General features: G+C 35.9%; 1 protein-coding gene across 14 annotated transcripts in view; it reads right to left on the reverse strand.

Moving 5' to 3' along the window:
• Positions 1–23,245, reverse strand: part of LOC127833430 (uncharacterized) — a 142,976-nt gene that overhangs the window by 2,123 nt on the left and 117,608 nt on the right. For 12 of the 14 annotated variants that reach the window (XM_052358682.1, XM_052358684.1, XM_052358683.1 and 9 more), the window contains exons 26-33: positions 11,399–11,566; positions 8,357–8,449; positions 5,237–5,331; positions 4,735–4,842; positions 4,425–4,485; positions 1,282–1,386; positions 779–843; positions 305–376 (exon numbers count right to left, since the gene is read on the reverse strand). The exons of the other annotated variants lie outside the window; for them this stretch is intronic. In XM_052358682.1, coding sequence (XP_052214642.1) covers positions 305–376; positions 779–843; positions 1,282–1,386; positions 4,425–4,485; positions 4,735–4,842; positions 5,237–5,331; positions 8,357–8,449; positions 11,399–11,566 — 767 coding nt within the window. The remainder of the gene's footprint in view (positions 1–304; positions 377–778; positions 844–1,281; positions 1,387–4,424; positions 4,486–4,734; positions 4,843–5,236; positions 5,332–8,356; positions 8,450–11,398; positions 11,567–23,245) is intronic. 14 annotated transcript variants of the gene reach the window in all.

Raw genomic sequence — 23,245 nt, forward strand, 5'->3', positions numbered from 1 at the left:
CGGATTGCACAGGCTAATCCGGGACGACACTTTACGCACATGCATTTTGTCCAATTTTCACAGAACAACACACAATTAAATCCAGGCACGGTATGTAATCTTCTTACATATAAAGATATCATCCTTCGTTGAAACGAATTGTCCATGAATAGAAGTTCATTCTGATGATCAATTAGCAATCCAATACTAACAGATCAATCATACACGGAGCAAAAACACATCATTTTTTAAATATTACATGATAAAAAAGCAACCGCAAAACTGCAGTGCTCAACAATAAATGCTCATAAAGAGAGTCACTCACTTGTATTCGTGGATGCCTGTATCTACTACTAGTCTTACGGCTCGGAACATCTCGTCGCTATAACGGCCAAGCCTGAAAGCATTCGTTCATGTTCATCTTAGTACAATTTGCAAACGAAAGTAAACGTTCTCGTTTAAATGATTTTAGTGGATATAAAGTATGCATTTAAGGGAATACATCTGCACAATAAACCTGTATGCCTTATATGCGTAACTAACTTGTGAGTTTCTTTGTTCTAGTTTCCTATGGGATATTCTCATTTCATAATGTGGGAACAATCCTATGAAATGTTTCTCTATACCGCATGGTTTAAGAACAATGAAGAAGATTATACCATGCTATTGTTTTCATTTTCTTTATGGAATAATCGGATGAAGTTATGTGAAAATAACGCTATTAGATTTAACCGTGTACCTTAATGATTTAAAAATAAGTATAATCATCATATTGTAAGTTACTTAGTTTGTTACTGACATTTCGTAATCGTTTTGATAGATGCCCATTTCTTCTCCAAGAAACTCCGAATATAGACCCCAACCCTGCAAAAACAACATTATGACAAAAATCAAATAAGATGATTATCATAAAAACAGGCATATGCTGTTCTGCAAATCACGAAAATCATTCTTCTATACTGTTAAGAAGAAATCAATTCGTGTACTGTTTGAGGAACTTATCCTGTTCTGATTTTCAGAACCATGATACAATTTTGATATGTAATGAAAGCAACAAAATAGCTGCATATACTTATCATACATTATTCATGAATATCTTTGATAGGCAATCACGCAATTGGTGTTTTTTTCGCAATGTGTATTTGGTACTTTTTACATCATAATTATGTACATCTATAAAATGTAGATTTTTGCAAACACCTAATTTCTACTGAACGTAACGTTAACATACTGTTATAGTTTTACGGAAGATAATCAATCTGTACAAGAATATTGAATCTTTATGCACACAGATTTACTGACCTCAATATACGCGTTGAAGAACGGGAAGAAGTATGGTGCATTGAAGGAGAGCCACTCGTAGCTTCTCATGAATGGCGGTATGTCGGCCAAAAGGCCATAACTTTCCTGAACAATAAAAACAGGCATGAGGCTTTCAGTCCGTATCGTATGATAATGTAGAGCGTATACGGGACTTATACACGCACACCGAGAGAAGCATCAAACTTATAATATACAATTCACTTTAGATCCCGATAGCCTATATCTAAATGACCGTCAATTGAACGAGAAAACGGTATAACCTACAACAAAAAACATATCGGCTATAATTATGTCTATGCGCCTTTTAATTAATGAATATCTGATCATGTTCGGTGTCCTTCTTGTTTGCAAAAATGGTGCTTAGATATTTCAAAATATAGTGCAAAAACGTTTTGAATGAACTCACTGTTTATCCATACCTTGAGATATGTTTCTTATATCGCTTCGTAAAAGCATTAATGCACCTTGTTTGGGAAAAAGCGATCTTAAACGTGAATATTTATATACCCGTGAACTAAGTTTGACTGTGGGTACATAGGAGTCATTCTGTCCGTAGGTCGGTTGGTTGGATGGTTTCGTTGGTCTGTCTGTCCGTACGCAAACAATGTTAAACGTGTATGAAGCGGGCTTCATCCACATTTATTAAGCGATTGAATTAAAATTTGATATATTGAATTAATTATTTAACAACTTAAATATTTGTGTAGTTTATTCTGACATTTTCTTTCAGAAAGTACACCCATAATCAATTACACGACAGCACTAACGAGTATAATCAATAAGAGCACCGTATAAGCATCATGTTTGATAACAGTAGTTTATAACCATGCAAAATCAAGATTCAAGTCATGTCTGTCACACATCTCATCGATAAGGTGCCACAACAACTGGATAATGCTAGCATAAAACACTATTGAATTTGCAGCATAATAATATATACATGTATTATACCAATTTTGATTCCGAAACAGCAATATTAACGACTTAATGATTAAGAATTTATTAAAATATTACAGTATTTCATAGGGTAATGCAATATCATGTTTAAATCGTTCGAAAGTAATAAAGCATTAAGTTAAAATACAAAATTATTGTGGCACATAATTATGCTACACGCAATATGTACTCTGGTATCACAAGCAATTTCGATGACATCATGGTACTAATTACCACACATCTCATACACATAGTCATGACATTATTTTTTTCCAATATGATAGACACAGTTATGGTTCTAATTACTTCCCATTTCTTAACACAGCATGGTACTGATGCCCACCATCTCATAGACAAAGTCCTGGTTCTCATTACCACCCATCTCACAGACATAGTCCAGATTCTCATTACTACCCATCTCATAGACACCGTCCAGGTTCTCATTACTACCCATCTCATAGACATAGTCCTGGTTCTCATTACTACCCATCTCATAGACACAGTCCAGGTTCTCATTACTAACCATCTCATAGACATAGTCCTGGTTCGCATTACTACCCATCTCATAGACACAGTCCTGGTTCTCATTAATACCCATCTCAAAGACACAGTCCAGGTTCTCATTACTACCCATCTCATAGACACAGTCCTGGTTCTCATTACTACCAATCTCATAGACACAGTCCTGATTCTCACTACTACCAATCTCACAGACACAGTCATGACATTATGTTTTCCAATATCATAGACACAGTTATGGTACTTATTACTTCCCATTTCATATACACACTCAATATGTTAATTACTTCCCAATCCCTTAGACACAGTCATGGATTATTCAGTTAACAAAGTTACCTACGCTTTTCAATATAAATAAATAGCCCCGGTATGTATGCATTTAAGGCATTATTGAAAACAGATAATTCCATCATGAATGTCTCCTCATAATATTGTGTTTCTGTATGTTATACAATTAAACATGGACCTACCTAACTGGATACCTCTCAAATTCTGTGCGAATGTATCTCAAACATGTATTTATTGGTTGGATACATGACCAGTTAAATTCATAAGTGTGCGCACATAAGTGCAATTTTAAATCATATGTTATGCCACTTGACATAGTACAATTTTAAGTAGGCTTTCGGAACCACGAATAAACATTAATAACACAATTTTCAATTTAACTTAACATAAGTACTGATTAAAATTTACTTGCAAACTAACAACCAATTAAAATTAATTAGCATCGTTAACAACTGTTTTGTATCTGATTAGCAGTGGTACTAGATTAATCACATCTCAACAACACAGATACCAATCAATCCCCTTCCCACTGCAGGGAAACTGATAAATCAGAATTGTTATCTTCTGATACATCAATTGGTAAACCCACTACATCATATCACTCCTGAATGCTTACTTACAGATAAACATTGACTAGCACATGTATCAAGCATAATTACCTAATGATTTACATTTCAGCAGCGCATCTGTATAGAACATGTATTGGCAAACAAATTTCTATCTCACATCGGTAACAAATTTATGTTTGTAAAATCCACAATAACAACTAAATAACTGCCATGTGTGATGTTTTATTTATTGAGAAATTGTATTGGTCACTTTCTATGTGTTTACTAATGTCGGTATTAAGTTTGTAAGTTCGAATTGAGTTTTCATAAGGAAGCAGATCAGAGAGATATGAACGTATCCGCCAGTTAATCATTACACAACTTTAAATTATTATCATGACACACTTTAATGAGTTTATTTCTTCCGGGTTTCGAACAGAACATATTATTTACATTCAGAACTTTGGTATAGGTCGAAAAAGTAACATGTATCTTTGCGTTAAATTAAAAAGTCAGCAAGCTATTTATGCTTCCGTTTTGTTTTTAAGTTTGTGAAGCACGGTACTTCTACATTTATCAAGCTTTTGTCCTTAATCTAGAAATATGTCACTTCAAAGTGTATATGTGCAAGACACATGTTTAACGCACAGAGATCGAGATGTTCCTTAGTTCCCGAGCTTTGTGCCCTTGAACTTAGGCATGGGCATGGCCGCTGTTTCTTTGACAAATGGTGAAGGGGGATTTTTGGTCACTTTTGTTACTAAGCCCTTGGTGTTATTGCCAAGTGCGGGAATGAATATATTGTTCGCAGCCACATGCGTAAAAACTTACCTGATTGTGATGGCCAGGCAGGGCTTCGTGAAGTGAAAACGAAACCGCCGCATATGAGGGGCTGTGAAAGAAACGAACAGATGTTTAATAAAAGTCAATGTTTTACAATATTGCAATGTTCACAATTTAATATAATTAAGATATTTGTTGTATATGTTATCTTTCCTGAGTAAAATTGTAAACTTGCTTTAAAATGTTCAATTTCGCTGTAATATAACTTGAAATCACCCACATTACGCTTGTGTTGAGTATCGGACAATATTGTCGTCTATAATTATTTCGTTAAAGTGAATATATGAAAGTAACTAACTTGTCCTCGGGTCTGAAGAGGTTTACATAGAAAATGCCCGGTTTTGACCCGTCTGCAGATCCTGCCTTGTATTCTCCACCTGCTCCGTCAGTTGGATAGCCTCGAACCCTGCACAATATGGATATGTGTAATGTCGTTTAATATAGAAACAACCCTATATAAACAAACTAGACATATTGCCGAGCAAAACATTTTTTTTAAATTAATGTTTGTTCAGTATAACAATTTGTGTCATGATATTGCGTTGTTATATTAATATGCCGACACATTACAATATGATATATATAAAAGTCAACAGATGAGGTCTTTCATGAAATAATATTTTAAATAAGGAATACTTTGTGCATTTTGAATACACGTAGTAACTTGTAATTGTATATTAATATGAAATGGACATAATATGAACTAGTTACTTATTCTCGAGTTATTATTCTGATGGTTTATGCTACACACGATATTGATAAAATAGCATGAATAATAAAGAATGATAAAAGATTCTTACTCTAGCGGTAAGTCTGGGAGATGACGGAAGTATTTCGGCATCAAAGGCTTTATTCGTTCGAAGATAATTTTGTTGAAATTCGCTAAGACATCTGCCTACAAATGCAAGTATACGTATTTCCAACACGATTAAAATTTTATCGGTTAGCCGTGCGCATGGTCGTATGAATGAAGTAGATTCATGATGGATATAGATACATTCATTCAGCTAAACAATCTAAACTAGAAATGGCGCGGCAGAGGCCGACGCGTATCCCCACGCCGCATGTTTGACCCAAGGGCGCCCCAGGGTTGATCATGGGGCCATGCATAGTTGAGATTGACTGTATGGTCATAAGAGAAGTTCAGTATCAATTAGAAGTGAATGGGTGTAAAAATAAAGAAGTTATAGTAAAAGGCAATTTTGGGAGGGTGTGGCCTATGTGGGCGGGGTGCCCCAGGGTTGGTAATGGGGCCATGCATAGTTGAGATTGACCGTATTGTCATAAGAGAGGTTCAGTATCAATTTGAAGTGAATCAGTGTATTAATGAAGAAATTATAGTAAAAGGCAATTTTGGGCGGGTGTGGTCTATGTGGGCGTGGCGCCCCAGGGTTGGCAACGGGGCCATGCATAGTTGAGTTTGACCGTTTTGTCATAAGAGAGGTTCAGTATCAATTTGAAGTGAATCAGTGTAGAAATGAAGAAGTTAATGTAAAATAACCTAAATTTTTTTTATAGTAAATGGATTTTTTTGGTGGGTGTGGCCTATGTGGGCGGGCGCCCCAGGGTTGGGATTGGGGCCATGCATAGTTGAGATTGACCCTAATGTCATAACAAAAGTTCAGTATCAATTTGAAGTGAATCCGTGTAGAAATGAAAAAATTATAGTAAATGGAAATTTTTGGTGGGTGTGGCCTATGTGGGCGGGGCGCCCCAGGGTTGGGAATGGGGCCATGCATGGTTGAGATTGACCGTATTGTCATAGGTGAGGTCCAGTATCAATTTGAAGTGAATCGGTGTAGAAATAAAGAAGTAAATGTAAAATAACCTAAAAAAATGAGTGATAATTTCTGACGCGGCCCCACCCCAACCCCTATAACTTTTGACCCAGGGGTCAGATCAAAATTCCAAATAGTGCACCGTCGCACATATGCTCATAGCTACCATGTGTGTAAATTTCAAGGTTCTAGTGCTTTTAGTGTAGGAGGAGATAGTGGCCAGGACGGACGGACAGACGGACGGACAGACGGACGGACGGACGGACGGCGGAGATCACCACAATATCCCCACCTTTTTTTCAAAAAGCGTGGGGATAACAACGAGCCTGTGTGAGCGGTTACGGCTATCGTACCGAACAAAGAAACGCATCAGTGGTCGACGCTAACTTGGGATTCATAATGACCGCATTTTTTAAATGTTGTCCTCATTACGAAAGTAAACAGCTGAAAACAGTACTATATCATCGAAAGAAATTGGGGAAAAAACAAAGAAAGTTTCTATACTGAGCGTGTTTACATTATTCAACAACACACACAAGTTAAAACAAGAGCACCGCCTTGCGGGTGCAGACCCCTTATCTATTTTTCTTTTTAAAAGTGAAGGGACCTATCTCAATTTCAATCACAATGGAGGGAGGGGGTGGAGTTGAGGGGGGTGTATAGTGTGGGGGTGTGGTCATTAATTACATTATCTTCCAAAAATGCAAAAAAATGCATTTTTTTATTTTTTGTGGGGGGGGGGGATTCTTGGGTGGGATGGTTGGACGGTATTTAAAAAATAAAATAATACAAAAAAATATTTGTGTTTTTTAACCATGTTTCAAAAAAAATTATTTTTTTTGTGGGGGGGGGGGTGGAGGGGGGGGGGGGTATAGTGTTAGGGTGTGGTGGTCATTTATTAGATGATCTTTAAGAAAAGAAAAAAAAACTTTTTTTGGTGGGGTGATTCGGGTGAGGGGCGTGGGGGATGGTTTGGATGGAGTCTATTGTGGTTTGTCAGGTAAGAGTTGTTTTGTCAAAGAATCAATCAAATCTAATCATAAATAAAGAAGTTATGGCAATTTTAGCAAAATTTAATAATTTGACCTTGAGAGTCAAGGTCATTCAATGGTCAAGGTAAAATTCAACTTGCCAGGTACAGTACCCTGATGATAGCATGAAAGTATTTGAAGTTTGAAAGCAAGAGCTTTGATACTTTAGAAGTGAAGTGGATCGAAACACAAAATTTAACCATATATTCAAAGTTACTAAGTCAAAAAAGGGCCATAATTCCGTAAAAATAACCACCAGAGTTATGCAACTTGTCCTTCACTGTCCTCTTATGATAGTTTGCGAGTGTAACAAGTATGAAAGTAATATCTAGACCAAAACACAAAACTTAACAAAATTTTCAATTTTCTAAGTATAAAAAGGGCCCATAATTCCGTCAAAATGCCAGTCAGAGTTAAATAACTTTGCCCGCACAGTCCCCTTATGATAGTTAGTAAGTGTTGCAAGTATGAAAGCAATAGCTTTGATACTTTAGGAATAAAGTGGACCTGAACACAAAACTTAACCAAATTTTCAATTTTCTAAGTATGAAAAGGGCACATAATTCTGTCAAAATGCCAATCAGAGTTACATAACTTTGTCTGCACAGTCCCCTCATGATAGTTAGTAAGTGTTGCAAGTATGAAAGCAATAGCTTTGATACTTAAGGAATAAAAAGGACCTAAACACAAAACTAAACCAAAATTTTCAATTTTCTAACCATAAAAAGGGCACATAATTCTGTCAAAATGCACGCCAGAGTTATCTCACTTTGCCTACTCAGTCCCCTCATGATAGTAAGTACGTGAACCAAGTTTGAATGCAATAGCATTGATACTTTATGAGAAAAGTGAACCTAAACGCAAAACTTAACCGGACGCCGACGCCAAGGTGATGACAATAGCTCATTTTTTTCAAAAAATAGATGAGCTAAAAATGGTATTTCGTTAACACGGATGCATGATGCGATACATATTTAAATCAAAACATATAATGGTACATAGTTTAGTGTAATATGTTCTATATATTATTTTAAAATAATAACATAATAACTTAATCGGAATAATTTGTATACGAATTATTTTTAGACAGAGGTCAATATATTTAACTCACTGAATTATTGAAGACAAATTTCGGGTCACTAGACAAGTTAGCATACATCTCTGATAACTTTGTTGTGCTGGGAAACCCTATGTTGTTCATTTTCTGGAAAAAAAACAACACCAAGACAGTTAATCTAGTACTTAACGCGTCTAATAAATTGTCTACAGTATGAAATATAATGTGTTTTTAAGTTTATTTTATGCATAATGATATCAAGAGAAATTCAACGAGTGCAACGCCATCATATTTGGAGACGAAAAAGAGAATAATAGGTTAGCGTTGAATACAGAGAAGTTTATGCTGCGAAGCTTAAAACGCCGGGAGCGCGAGCCTTGGCGAGCGCTTTCGGTGTTCGAGCTGAGCAACATAAACTTCTCTGTATTCAACGCCAATCCTAGTATTCTATTTATCCCATTTGATTTTTTTCAACGTGACATTTAACATAAATAGATCTAATAACCTTAACAATAATTTTTATTCAGTCTTAAAAGCGCTTAAAATCTAACGAATGTAACCATGCGTAGGGATATAAATGTATTTGTTCTGGTACGCAAAATAGTCTTTAAAAAATTCACACACAAACTGTAAAACAAGTAAAAATATCACCATATGCCTCGATTCAATTTTAAGCAGTATCCGAATTGCAACACATCACGACCGCGAAAAGAAGATTTTACTTTGATATAATTCCTTTTATTTTCGAAAGAAAATGATCAAAATCCAATATGGCGGCGATTGCCTCCTGACAAAATGATGTCGATGTCAACATACATGTACACCATCGACGACCTTGACAATTTCGACGAATAAACACTAAAACAGACAATTGCAGCGACTGACACTTTATTTGACTTAATATACAGGGCAAACGTTTTTATATAATGTTATGGGTATGCCGTGTGTGATCCGATGCATCAATGGCGTCCATGTTAAAATCATTTCCCCGAGAACAGGGAACGACAAAAGTACAAAATGGCTACCATAACTTTAAATGTCGCTTTTTATGATTTTTGACTGGCGCGACTTTGTACAGGTATGTCAATACTATATAAACTGTACGCTGAAGTTTCTTTAGCTAGTTCTAACTAGTATCTTACCTTTTATCCTTTAAAATCCATCTAATAATCCATTTAACTCAATAATTGACGATTTTGCATCTATGGTCTTTATTTATTATTTTAGCATTGTTAAATAAAGACCCTTATGCCATCCTATCACTATATTCAAATGAGTTTACGAACTCAATAAACTTTCTTCTTCGTCACACGCTACGTCATGTACTCTAAATTACTGCTGTTAAAATGAACCGGAGCAGTTTATCAAATAATAGCCGTTGGTAAACTCGGTTGCATTTGCAGATTTCTGCATACAAACATAATTATGTTAAAACTTGCACAATTTTTTATTTGTCTATGGTAAATTCGCTTATTGTACAAGAAAATAACTTAATATATAAATACACAAAGAATGATAACATTCCATTACACAACAAATAAATGAGTGGATAATACCCGTGTACAAAATAGGAAGTTCCGAATTTCAGTGTGGTGCTATTTTTACCATCTTATACTTTACACAGCTCTATGCCTAACGTGAATTAAATCGGAAAGCAAATATTGCAGATTATTTATGAATTGTGCGACATTTGTATGGCTTGTTTTACATTCTTAAATGTCAAAAGTATATGCATGGGTTATAAACAATGCACATTACACGAAATAAGGAAAATGTGATAAATTGACAATTCAAATATGTCGATATACAGTACATATACATGTGAAATAAGTCGCGTTTATAATAATTCGTCAAATTTTTTTTGGGGAAAAATGATGCAATAAGTGTCATTTTCAGCTGATTCATTATACGGACGGCGAAAAGTTATGTCATATGACTAGATTTAAAGGTTGAAGGTGGTATAATTTTTAAACTAAAGTTTTCCTGACTTTATTTCTTATGAAAAATCATTCAGTGGTTTAGTAAAAAATAGTCCGTGCACGCGACAAAGCTGTATATCCCACAAGGTTGAATACAGGCTAGTATATTCCATAAGGTGTTATACCGTCAATGTCGCGTTGAAAATGGGATAAAAAAAATATATCCCTACACCTGTATTGGTTTTATAGTGCTTGTTGATTTGAAAATTACAAAATACACAACATCTACAAATAACCATACTTTAATCTTTGATAAACAAACCATACGGACCGACCTTATTATTTAATGAGTAGTTCTATGAATTTTTCTACTGAGGGCATTCTCATGTACATAATAATTGTATAGCGATTGTAACTGCAAATGCGTTTCAAGTTTCTGACGGCTAAGTACTTGGTTTATATTTAAAATGTTAGTTGGCACCATCTAAAACCATGTTGATTTGAATTGACCAAATCTGGGGTTATATTTCAAGAACTTCAAACGCAAACGGCGGTGTAGAATCATATCTATGCACTTTATATCATGGGGCACACAATCTTGTCCAAACATAAATGAGACGATCAATTTTCGTCTACTTATAATATGGGTCTGCTGTGTGCGTGCGATTTATAATTGAATCCGGTTTTTATATTGTTTTACGCACGTGACTAAATACATACGCATCAATTACAAGTACACGCCCACGTATGGAAACAAACATGAATATCAGTGAAACTGATGGATGCTCCCCGATGATGCGCTTTGTCAATCTATGCGTTAATAACCACCTAAAAAATCTATTATCAGCCTCGGTGACCTTGACCTTGACCCCAGTGACCTCAATCCTCATTAAAAGGTAGAGGTCCATGCAAGGTACCTACATGCCAAATATGAAAGCGATTGGTAAAGTATTGAAGGCGCTATGAGAAACGGTAGCAAAAGTGTGACGGAAGGAAGTGTTTTACTAGCCTCGGTGACCTTGACCTTGACCCCAGTGACCTCAAACCTCATCAAAAGGAAGGAAGTAAGGAATAACGGAACTACAAACTTGCAACTATATGCTCCATCGAAAATATTTTCGGGGAGCATAAAAAGAAAGGTACTATATCGTCATCTGAAATGCCATAAACCATGTACCTGTCTAATAAGCTTCTCGATACGGTCCACCTCCTCCAAACCTTTGTCATGGATCTCCTGTGCTGTCATGTCTGTGGAAGTATGGGTCCTCAGACAGGCTTGGTAGTTCTCTCTTCCTCCCGGCAAGCTCCTAAACCCGAGACCAGGGCGCGTTTTAGGCATATATTCCTTGAAGGTTATACGAAAAAACATTAGTTTAATATTCTTCGCACAAGATATACTATAGATTCACAAAAAGATATATATTCTATCTACAGACGGGCGTCTTACAATTCAGAGAAAAAAGAGCATTTATGAAAATATGGTTCAAAGATGACAACTCCGTTTTATATAATGATGCCGTAATCGAATTTATAGAAATTGTTATGTTATATAATTAATAATGTTTGGATTCGCAAAAACATGACACATGACAATTTAATTTGTTTCGTAGCCAGAAATAATGAAACATAATGTACCTATTTATAAATTAACATTAAAATGACACATGGCGCATACACTTACGTTGATTAAAAACTCCTTGGCCTTGAGGAGTTTAGCATTGAATGCAGTAATGGCATCTTGAAGCCGTTTATCTATCGCCGCACTAAATAAAGAACCGACCGATATGTTAAAAATAAGTTCTGTAAGCAAACTGAATAAACTAGCACTGTTTATCCCCATGTCCACAAAAAATTACAGTTATTAAGAGCACAATAAATTCCACTTGAAAATGGACACACAATTAACAAAACTATAAAACTATTTTATCGTGCATCTTAATAATTTGCAGTATGGATCAAACTTAAACGGAATACGACTAGAGGAATCTGAGCCCATACCAAAATGACAACAAAGTATAAGTTCATGTAACATTATATTGTATACATACGCATTCTTTCCCAGAATGTCACTGGCATTGTCTTTTTTGAATGGGGAGTAAAGTGCTGATTCGTTTGGTGGTTTAACCATGTCGTCTATGTTTCCAGGAACACGGGACTATTAAACATATATGTTTGAAATCGCGTATAAATAAATAAATATTTATATATATATTTACGGGGTCTCTGATTTAGAAATAGGATATGGGGTTCCCACTTTATAATATGTTTTAATTATAATAAGATTGAACTGTACTTGATATCGAGATAGTATGTGTAAGGAATAAAGCCATGAATTTCTCATTATGTATCTTAATTTTGAGTATGCATTTTTTTTTAATACCTGATTTCAATTTATTTTAAATGGAAAAGACGAATTCAATTATACAACTTGTTGTATGCATTTTATTTACAGAAAACAATTGTATTCTCTATGATATAGAACCCCTTAATGGACACGCAAATGACATTGGTGCTTTTCAACGAGTGCACCTGCACACGCATGTTACTCACAACTGAGGCATTATGGCTCGTGTGACCGTTTGCAATGGCTCTGCGACTCAAGTTTATCATTTCCTCTATCTGAAAATAAACCTTATATGTATGCATATAGTGCTTGTTTATCGCAAATTAAATCAAATCGCAAGCATTTCAGGAAGAATTAAAAAACAACAACGAAATAACATCGTTACAGTAAATACCTGTTGGGGCCCTCCTTCAATTCTTCGAACATAGTTAACAAAGTCGCCTTCGGTGTCAAACGGCTGTGCTGAGACAAACATGTCGAGACCGTAAAACCAGAGCTCCAAGAAATTAATTGGGTTCAAAGGCTGATAGCTGTCGTAATAAAAATGTTTTGAAAATCGGAATGCTGTTTGTTATATATCATACACGGGATCAACAAAGCCATAACATATTACAAAACTTAAGTACTTCACAGTAATAGCTTATTTAGATATAGGCGTATGACTTCGTACGACATACACCTATATTTAGATAAGCTATAACTGTGCAGTACTTAAGTTTTTAAATGTCAAATCGCAGCAGAACACACCTAAATGCACACTAACTGTGAAATGCATTAAATAAGATGTATGTATGCCTGTGATAAACTTAAATAAAATATACCCAAACTAACATATAATCAGAGAAAACATTATCATACATGTTATATGCATGTATCATTAATGAAACCAGCGCTACTGTAAAAATATGTCCTCCAGTTAAAGAATACTAATCATGAAATGGCCATACTCCTTCCATTCATAGCCATCTCGAACGTTTTCCAGGACCTCCTTAAGAACTTTGAACGAGATCAGCTTTTCTCCTACCAGAGAGGAACTGTTCACCAGCGTTAAACGCTTCAAAAAGCCGTCTACTTCCACCTTCAATGAAATAGAGCAGATTCCACTGTACATGTATATGTGTCTATGAACGTGTTGTTTTTCGTGTAAATTATTATATTGGGCAGCGTATTGGAAATACAATGTTATTTAAAGTTAACGTGAACAGTTCAATACGTTATGCGAGGGATACGTTAATTATAAATATACATGTTTTTGTATAAATTAATCTTGAAATAACCTTTTTAAGACTAGAACACTTGAGCAAAAGTTTAAGATTAATTACAAACTGAAGAATAAACAAACATAAGTGTACTGTATAAACAAAGGGCTTGCGGTGGTGAACTGTATTTCATCAGCTCATAAAATGACGAAGTATTTGGTTTTGAATAAGTCTTTAAAAATTATCACACCGTCTTTAAAATACAACTGTTTATAAATAGAAGCTTGTTACGTGGTATGCTGAAGTATGTTGATTTTTCACAATTCTCATGCTTTTCATGAGGTGTTGAAATTAAACCTTTCATAAACTGGGGTAAGTTTGAGGGTCGTCTATGAAGTATTTGCATACCATTTGAATTGTTAAAAACATTAGTTGTTCAGCTATTACACAATTTCATGTGTACTATTAAGTCAGATTGCGATGACTACATAGTGTTTTTTCTCCCAAAATTATCTTTGTGTCGAATGTAGGTTTATTAGACGATGCGAATATACATTTCTTTATACGGGAAGCAAATACATAAAACGTTAAAAATTAAACTTAAATGAAGAGTACAATACCAAATATTTTAACTAGAGCTTTGTCACAGACGTGACGAATACCCCCACATGCCGCATTGACACATACTATTTTGCATGTCGTCTTCACAAAAAACAGCGGACACCATGCCCTATGCTCAACGTGTAAAACGTACTTAGTGACCCTGTGACCTAGTTTTTGATCTGGCATGGCCCATGTTTGAACTTGGCCTTCAGATCATCTAGATTAAACTTTTGACCAAGTTTTTTGAAGATCGGATGAAAACTACTTGAATAAGAGAGAGGTCACCATGCTGAATGTTAAAAACGCACTAAGTGACCCCGTGACCTAGTTTTTGACCCGGCAAGGCCCATGTTCGAACTTGGCCTTAGGATCATCTAGATACAACTTCTGACCAAGTTTGGTGAAGATCGGGTGAAAACTACTTGAATTAGAGAGCGGGCAACATGCTGAATGTTTAAAACGCACTAAGTGACCCCGTGATCTAGTTTTTGACCCGGCAAGGCCCATTTTCCAACTTGGCCTAGACATCATGTAGATACAACTTCTGACCAAGTTTGGTGAAGATCGGATGAAAACTACTTCAATTAGAGAGCGGACACTTAATACGGACCGACAGACCGACCGACCGACCGACAGACAAGTTCACTCCTATATACCCCCCTAAACTTCGTTTGAGGGTGTATAATAAAATGTAAATAATAATTTAGTTTGAGTTCTGTATTTTATATTTTTAGCAAAATTGTGTGAAAATATTGGTGGTTTATTTTCATCGCGTCTGTGTTTAAAAAAACCACTATTTCTCTAAAAGGACGACATAAATCCCTGGTTTTTCAGTCGCCCACATATCATCTCACAGGCTGTGTTTCCCAATTCTCGGTGTATTTTCCGGTGGTACATTATCGCACAAGCATGCGTAATACACTCAGGTAACTTAATATCCGAATGCAAACGATATAAGACAGAGTAAACGAAAACTATACTGCGACTGAAAACTGTGTTGCAATTAATAACAGATCAGTTTCCCTCTCGAAAACTTTCATGTTCTCGAGCTTCTCATATGCGTACGAAACTAAATACTTATATCAGTCTCCCTCTAAAATACCTTCATGTCCTCGAGTTTCTCATATGTATACGAATCAAGCCTATCATTGTACTTGTAGGTGCCGATAGTAGTGGAGAATTCCCTGGAGATTGACAGCCGCCATGACCAGTAGTCACTGGACACCTTGTCAACGGTTTCTGCCAATAATTTATATGATTAACATTGTAGATCTAGATCTAGTCTATTATATTGCGTATTGGCGTTCTCATAAAAAACCCATAAAACAATAAAAGGTAATTCACATATATGACATGTATTTATATATCACATGTATACAATCCATAAACTGATCATATTGGCTTCTAACATTATGCCAGTATTGCTCATGGTGTGTGCTCCTTGATTATCATGTGTATGTTTCCTTAAAAACACATTATTCTACATATCACACCGGATGCAATAACCATTTATTACACTATTATATTGTTTCTCAGTTAGTTGTGGTCGTTAGAGCTATGTAAGTCATCAAAGTGCTTGTGTCATGAAAAGATGATTGTATTTAACAGATAAGATTATGCCTTACAAATCGTAAGTTTCAAATCGATTTTGATCGTTAAAACTTCTCATATGCTTGACACTTCTGAGATTTATGGACAGAAGTGTTTCATCCGGCGATAAAACTGGTAATACTTTAGCTATACACAAAACATCAGCAAAACTACGTTTTACAATCATTTGTTTTTGCAGCGACACATTTAAAACATTGTGTCAATTTTGTTGAATCCGTCTTCCATAATTGTTACAAAACTTTCCCGTTAATCGACTTATTAATAAATCTGGCCAAACTGAGAAACACATATAACAGTGAATGTTTGATTACGTTGTAAGGATTTTCTATCTGAACATTTGTATAGATATGTTATTACATTTCGTACATACCACTGATATATAACTCTTTATGAAGAACTGTAACAAACACGTTTTAATGAGATCAGATTGTATTGATTTAGACACTTCAACTGTTGCACAAAATTTACCTAATGTCTATTAAATAACATGTGAAAAGATGCGCTCCAATAATTCATAAAGGTCGTTCATAAAGGTCGTTCGTTGAAGGTTTGTTTACATGATAAAACACGCTACAGATAAAATACAGTATTAACCTCAATATGTGTTTTGTTTTTATCGATTTGAACGCGATCTCAGTTGCCAAACTGCTTGTTGAGAGGCAGGACAGCGCGCATTGCCAAATAAGAAACGGAATTATTCATGCGCACAAACATTCAACTTTCGACGTTCTGAATGAAGCGAATGAAGCATATTTAAGATCAATAAGGCACTTTCTAATACTCCTTTCAAACTGCCATATAGATCTTTACGCGGTTTCCTACTTATATATGTGTACATAGTTTTGACAATAATCATTCCCGAACTGCATACCGCACTATGTTCTGCTACTTACAACAGCGCCTATCACATTGTAATAACTTATATCATTCAACTTCGAAAAGAACAACTAAACAATATCACCAATTTGTATAAACAAAGATGACTTTTCAAACGTTTACTCACCTGTTCGAAACAGTGATACCGCTGTCAGGGATATCAGGTATTTCAGCCACATTTTCTAAGTCCAAATGTTAAAAATGAACTGAAATGGATTTAACACATTAAGTAGATATCCGCTTAAGACACTGCGCATTTAAATAACTTCCGAAGGGAAATTAAATATGTGTACAACTATCGTCAGTAAAAGGTGTGTTTGTTGACAGGTAGTTAGATGGATCCCAGAACAAATGTTAATATAATTTCTAGAATAAAACATGTCAAACCAAAATGACACACTGTTGATTCAGACCAAATAGATAACGAGACAAACATAAGCCCGTCTGCTATAAATCGTTGGTTGACGTTTTGATCTTTCAAATGGGTTAATTGATCAATACTTTCTACATTTTCAACTGTCAGTATGTTCATTAAAGTTCAGTAAACATTAAAGAGATCTTTTCACGATTTGGTAAATTGACAAAATTAAAAAAATTGTTTCAGAATCGCAAATTTTCGTTGTAGTTATGATATTTGTGAGGAAACAATAATACTAAACATTTACCATGCTCTAAAATATCCATTATATGCATCTTTTGACGATTTAAAACCTGAAAATTATAAAGCGTTGCAACACGAAACGATTTAATAATTTGGAGAGTTTGTTGTTGTCGTAAATTTTGTTACACTACGAGGATTGCTTATATAAAGTATAAAATCATACAATCATAGTAAGAGTACGGATGGCCGAGTGGTCTAAGCGATAGACTTTTACTCTAGGGGTCAGTGGTTCGAGCCCAGTTGAGGGTTACTTTTTTTCTTTCTTGAATTTTATTCTTGTTTTTTTTTTACTATAGCTTTTTAGATCCAATGTTTACATTTATCAATATAAAGCATATGACGACAAACTTCAATACATGCCAATATCTGTGAAAAGGCCACTTTAAGTCAATGTCATTTCGTCATTTCAAGTGTTTTTGAAAATGCTTTATGAAGAACGCAATATCAAAATGTTAAATTGAAAACGGTTATAAAGTTATAAAATGTTGTACATCATGTTTATATTGTTTTCTTACTTTGGGCGCGAAATGGTTCATACATCTTGTTTAAACCGGATTGGGAGCAACGTACTGGCGTTCTTCACGAACGCTATATTCACTTAAATGGCCAGATAAACTATTTCTGCATGAAGCACGATTTTTGTAAATATATATCGTTACAACAGCAAGGTTTAGAATACATTCAACTCGTATTATGATATGCTATTTGGTTTACACAAAAACTACGTTTTGTTTTTGTGTACAAGTCATTGATAGATGTTACATTTTAAACGTTGATTCTGGAAAGACGACGTGTTGAAAGAAAACTACTGATACGAACCTCGATAAATCGAAATTGTTTTTTATATCAGGAGCGGTTATGCAATCTTTGACCAAAACAACGAAAAGAGTTTCTTTTACTAAACACTACTTTATTTAATCCCAGGTAAACATCGATACAACATGATTATCCCCACGCGTTTTGAAAAGCGTTGCGATATTATGGTTATCTCCGCCGTCTGTCCGTCCTTGCCACTATCTCCTCCTACACTATTAGCACTAGAACCTTGAAACTTACACACATGGTAGCTATGAGCATATGTGCGACAGTGCACTATTTGGAATTTTGATCTGACCCCTAGGTCAAAAGTTATGGGGGTTGGGATGGGGCCGAGTCAGAGATTTTCACTCATTTTTATCCCCACGTTTTTTTGAAAAGCGTGGGGATATTGTGGTTATCTCCGCCGTCCGTCTGTCCGTCTGTCTGTCCGTCCTGGCCACTATCTCATCCTAACCTTTAAGCACTAGAACCTTGAAACTTACACACATAGTAGCTATGAGCATATGTGCGACCCTGCACTATTTGGAATTTTGATCTGACCCCTGGGTCAAAAGTTATGGGGGTTGGGGCGGGGCCGGGTCAGAGATTTTCACTCATTTTCTTAGGTTATTTTACTATAATTTCTTCATTTCTACTACGATTGTCTTCAAATTGATACCAAACCTCTCTTATGACAATACGGTAAATCTCAACTATGCATGGCCCCATTACCAACCCTGGGGCGCCCCGCCCACATAGGCCACACCCACCCAGAATTGCCTTTTACTATAATTTCTTCATTTCTAAACCGATTCACTTCAAATTGATACTGAACCTCTCTTATGAAAATACGGTTAATCTCAACTATGCATGGCCCCATTACCAACCCTGGGGCGCCCCGCCCACATAGGCCACGCCCACCTAAAATTGCCTTTTACTACAGTTTCTTCAGCTCTACACCGATTCACTTCAAATTGATACTGAACCTCTTTTATGACAATACAGTCAATCTCAACTATGCATGGCCCTATAACAAACCCTGAGGCGCCCCGCCCACATAGGCCACGCCCACCAAATAATTGCCTTTTACTATAATTTCTTCATTTCTACACCGATTTACTTCAAATTGATACTGAACCTCTCTTATGACAATACGGTCAATCTCAACTATGTATGGCCTCATTACCAACCCTGGGGCACCCCGCCCACATAGGCCACGCCCATCCAAAATTGCCTTTTACTATAATTTCTTCATTTCTACACCACTTCACTTCTAATTGATACTGAATTTCTCTTATGACAATACGGTCAATGTTAACTATACATGGCCCCATTACCAACCATGGGGCGCCCCTGGGTCAAACATGCGGCGTGGAGATACGCGTCGGCCTCTGCCGCGCCATTTCTAGTTTTAAGTTATTTTACATTAACTTCGTTATTTCTACACCGATTCACTTCAGATTGATACTGAACCTCTCTTATGACAATACGGCCAATCTTAACTATACATGAACCTATAACCAACACTGGGGCGCCCCGCCCACATAGACCACACCCACCCAACATTGCCTTTTACTATAATTTCTTCGTTTCTACACCGATTCACTTCAAATTGATACTGAATTTTTTCTTATGACAATACGGTCAATCTCAACTATGCATTGCCCCATTACCAACCATGGGGCGCTCCTGGATCAAACATGCGGCGTGGGGATACGCGTCGGCCTCTGCCGCGCCATTTCTAGTTGATCTATTGATTTCACTGATGAACGGAGGCACACAGAGGAAAAATAACCAACAAATATTAGTTAAGGTTTTTAACATGAACCACTCACAGATAAGACAAACATTTATTCAAACTTGTTCAGAGTACATTGTCTAAAAATGATACACTTCACATGCAAGTATGTCAAAGAGATTAAAATAGTAATAAAAACTAAGCAGCATTGTCTATGTTTTCGAAAAGGCTAGGTAAAAACTTATTGTGCATGGAGTTTAGAGTTAAGTAATAATTTCTTAAAATCAGAGCTTTTTTACAAATTTAAACTTAATTAGTTAAAAGGTATTCGTTGTTTAAAGCAATTGGTGGAATTTATGAACAGAAGGCCTTATATAACAGTTCTTTAGATAGTTTCTTCCAACAACCCACATTAATAAACAGAATGAAACTCATTTTCGACATTTGTATATTTTAGCCCATTTTCCAGTTAGAAATCTTGTAGACAGACTCGAAGTTCGAAGCTTATTGACGTAGTGTCTTAGTTACGAAGGTAATACATAATGTTCGTAAACAAAGGTAGACATTAACAACGGTACATATTTTAAATAGAGAAATTCGCAACAGATGGAACCACTCTTGTTTTTAGGTATTAAGTACACCAGTTTTAAAATGTGAACATTAAAATAGAACATTTTTTTCCTAACATTCGGTATTACACCGCCACTCATATCCTCGCCATTTTTTTAATTGTTTAGGTGCATGTCCGAATATACAGATGCAAATAAATAACGTAATACATCCGTAGTAGTGTCCAATAATAGCGAGACCCCATAAACATGAACATATGGCATCAATTTTACCTGCAAAATAATTATAATTCGATTTATTTATTAAATTTCATTTATTGTTTGGGGAGACGGATCCATTTAATATCACAACCGATACATATTCATAAGTTTTAGCTGAGCGATCGTAGGCACAAATAAAATTAACATTAAGCGTTTACTCCAGGAGTTAAGGAAAAGAAGTCGGTCCTATACGGTGTTAGTTAGGGGGTTGTTAGTTAGGAGGGGGGGGGGGAGGTATCCACTGCCTAGTAGTTATAAAGTTTACTTGCTAAGATTATTTTGGCAAATGGGTTAAAAAGTGTGCCTAATGAGTGTTTGAGTCACACTTCACTTCATCTGTAAGTCATGTCGGTTGACTCACCAAAATCCAGCTTTAAATATGTGTTTCGTAAAATTCGTTTGAGTGGTACAATGATCATAATATCGCCACAATTAAATTTGCCGGAACGAAACTCACAATTCATCTTCGAGTAATTACGTGAGTCTTTTTGGTAATTTCCCATACCAAAAAATCAGCTAAATTTTTTAAAAAGGTTTCGTTAAAAAACCTTCGGAAAACGGTAATAAAAAGAGATAGTTAAAGTCCGAGGCCCATTATTTCGCAAAAAATCAAATGACCGGACCGAAACTCACAATACATTTGCAAGTCTTCTATGTAGACTCGCATAACAAAAATCTGGTAAATATTTGAACGCGTTTCGTAAAAACCTCAGGAAAACGGAAATTTCGAAATCCAGGGCCATAACTTCGCCAAAAATCAATTGACCGGAACGAAATCAAAACTTCATCTGTAAGTAATGTCGTTAGACTCAAAAACCAAACAAGAGCACCGCATAACGGGCGGGTGCCACGCTCGGCTGCGAATGCTTGTCAGAATTGTTTTTTTTAAGAGGTCACAGTGACCTTTGACCTAGTGACCCAACAAGAGATGTGTTTGTAAGAAACACAATGCCCCCTTCTGCGCCGCATTTAAATAAAATTTATCATTTGGCAGGTATAGAAATCATCTCCCTTTAATGGTTATTATTTCCCTTGAATTTTGTCCAATCCAACCGAGAGGGGGGGGGGGGGGGGGGAGGGTCTCACAGTCATTGATGACCATGTCAGACATCACTGACAACCAAGACCTGTGGTTTAAAAGAGATCATACCCAGAGTTGACCATGTATCTATGGACATAAGTCCACAGGTATGTAATGAACATCAAAGAAATTATAGTTATATCATTTAAAAAAACTTTGAAAAATCAATCATTTGGGTTATAAATAATCAAAACAATAAATCTGTACAGTAACTGTGAAAAGAACTTCAATTCTTGGTAAGGAAATATATAATATGAGATTTATAATTATATAAATTAATTCCCTAGAAAATAATTGTCTTTAACAAATCTCTATTTTAAGTAGCAAATAATTAAAAGCCACTACAGTAACTGTAGATTCACCACTCAAAATGTGCAGCTCCGTTAGATACACATGCATGCCAAATATATAAAGTGGCTATGTTCAATATTGAATAATTTTCTCCCTTTTTAAAGCTTATTACTTCCCTTAAATCTGTATTTTTTACCATAGACCGTAAAGGATGACCTTGACCTTTTACCACAATGTGTTTGTCAGAAACACAATGCCGCCTACTGCGCCGCTTTAATTTTTTTCACAACAAGGGACAAAATTGTCACAAAACCAGGTTTTCATTGTGAAAAAAAATCTGATAAAGGGAGACAACTCAAACTGAACTTTTGAAATGAACAAACAAAATTAACCCCCTTTGTAAGTTTGTTTAAAAATTAATCTATTTTTAGTCGTGGCGACCTTGACATTGGAGATATTGACGTGATTCTTTCGTGCGACACACCGTCCCATGATGGTGAACAAATGTGCCAAATGATTTTAAAATCTCATAATGAATGACATAGTTATAGCGCAGACAAGCTCATTTATGGCTATTTTTTACCTTTGAACTCAAAGTGTGACCTTGACCTTGGAGATATTGACGTATTTTTTTCGCGCGACACACCGTCTAATGATGGTTAACAAATGTGCCAAATGATTTTAAAATCTCACAATGAACGACAAAGTTATGGCCCGGACAAGCTTGTTCCGCCCGCCCGCCAGCCCGCCAGCCAGCCCGCCAGCCAGCCCGCCCGCCAGCCCGCCCGCATTCGCCAATCTAATAACCAGTTTTTTCCTTCGAAAAACCTGGTTAAAAATATATACGTGGGCAGGACAGATAATTATGTCCATTTAAAGCTTATTACTTCCCTTGACTTTGTTTTTTCGACCCTAGACCTTGAAGGATGATGTTCACCTTGAAATTTTACCATTCAAAATGTGCAGCTCCGTGGGATACACATGCATGCCAA

This window comes from Dreissena polymorpha, chromosome 6, assembly GCF_020536995.1.
Source record: "Dreissena polymorpha isolate Duluth1 chromosome 6, UMN_Dpol_1.0, whole genome shotgun sequence".
In the NCBI taxonomy this organism is placed as follows: Eukaryota; Metazoa; Mollusca; class Bivalvia; order Myida; family Dreissenidae; genus Dreissena; species Dreissena polymorpha.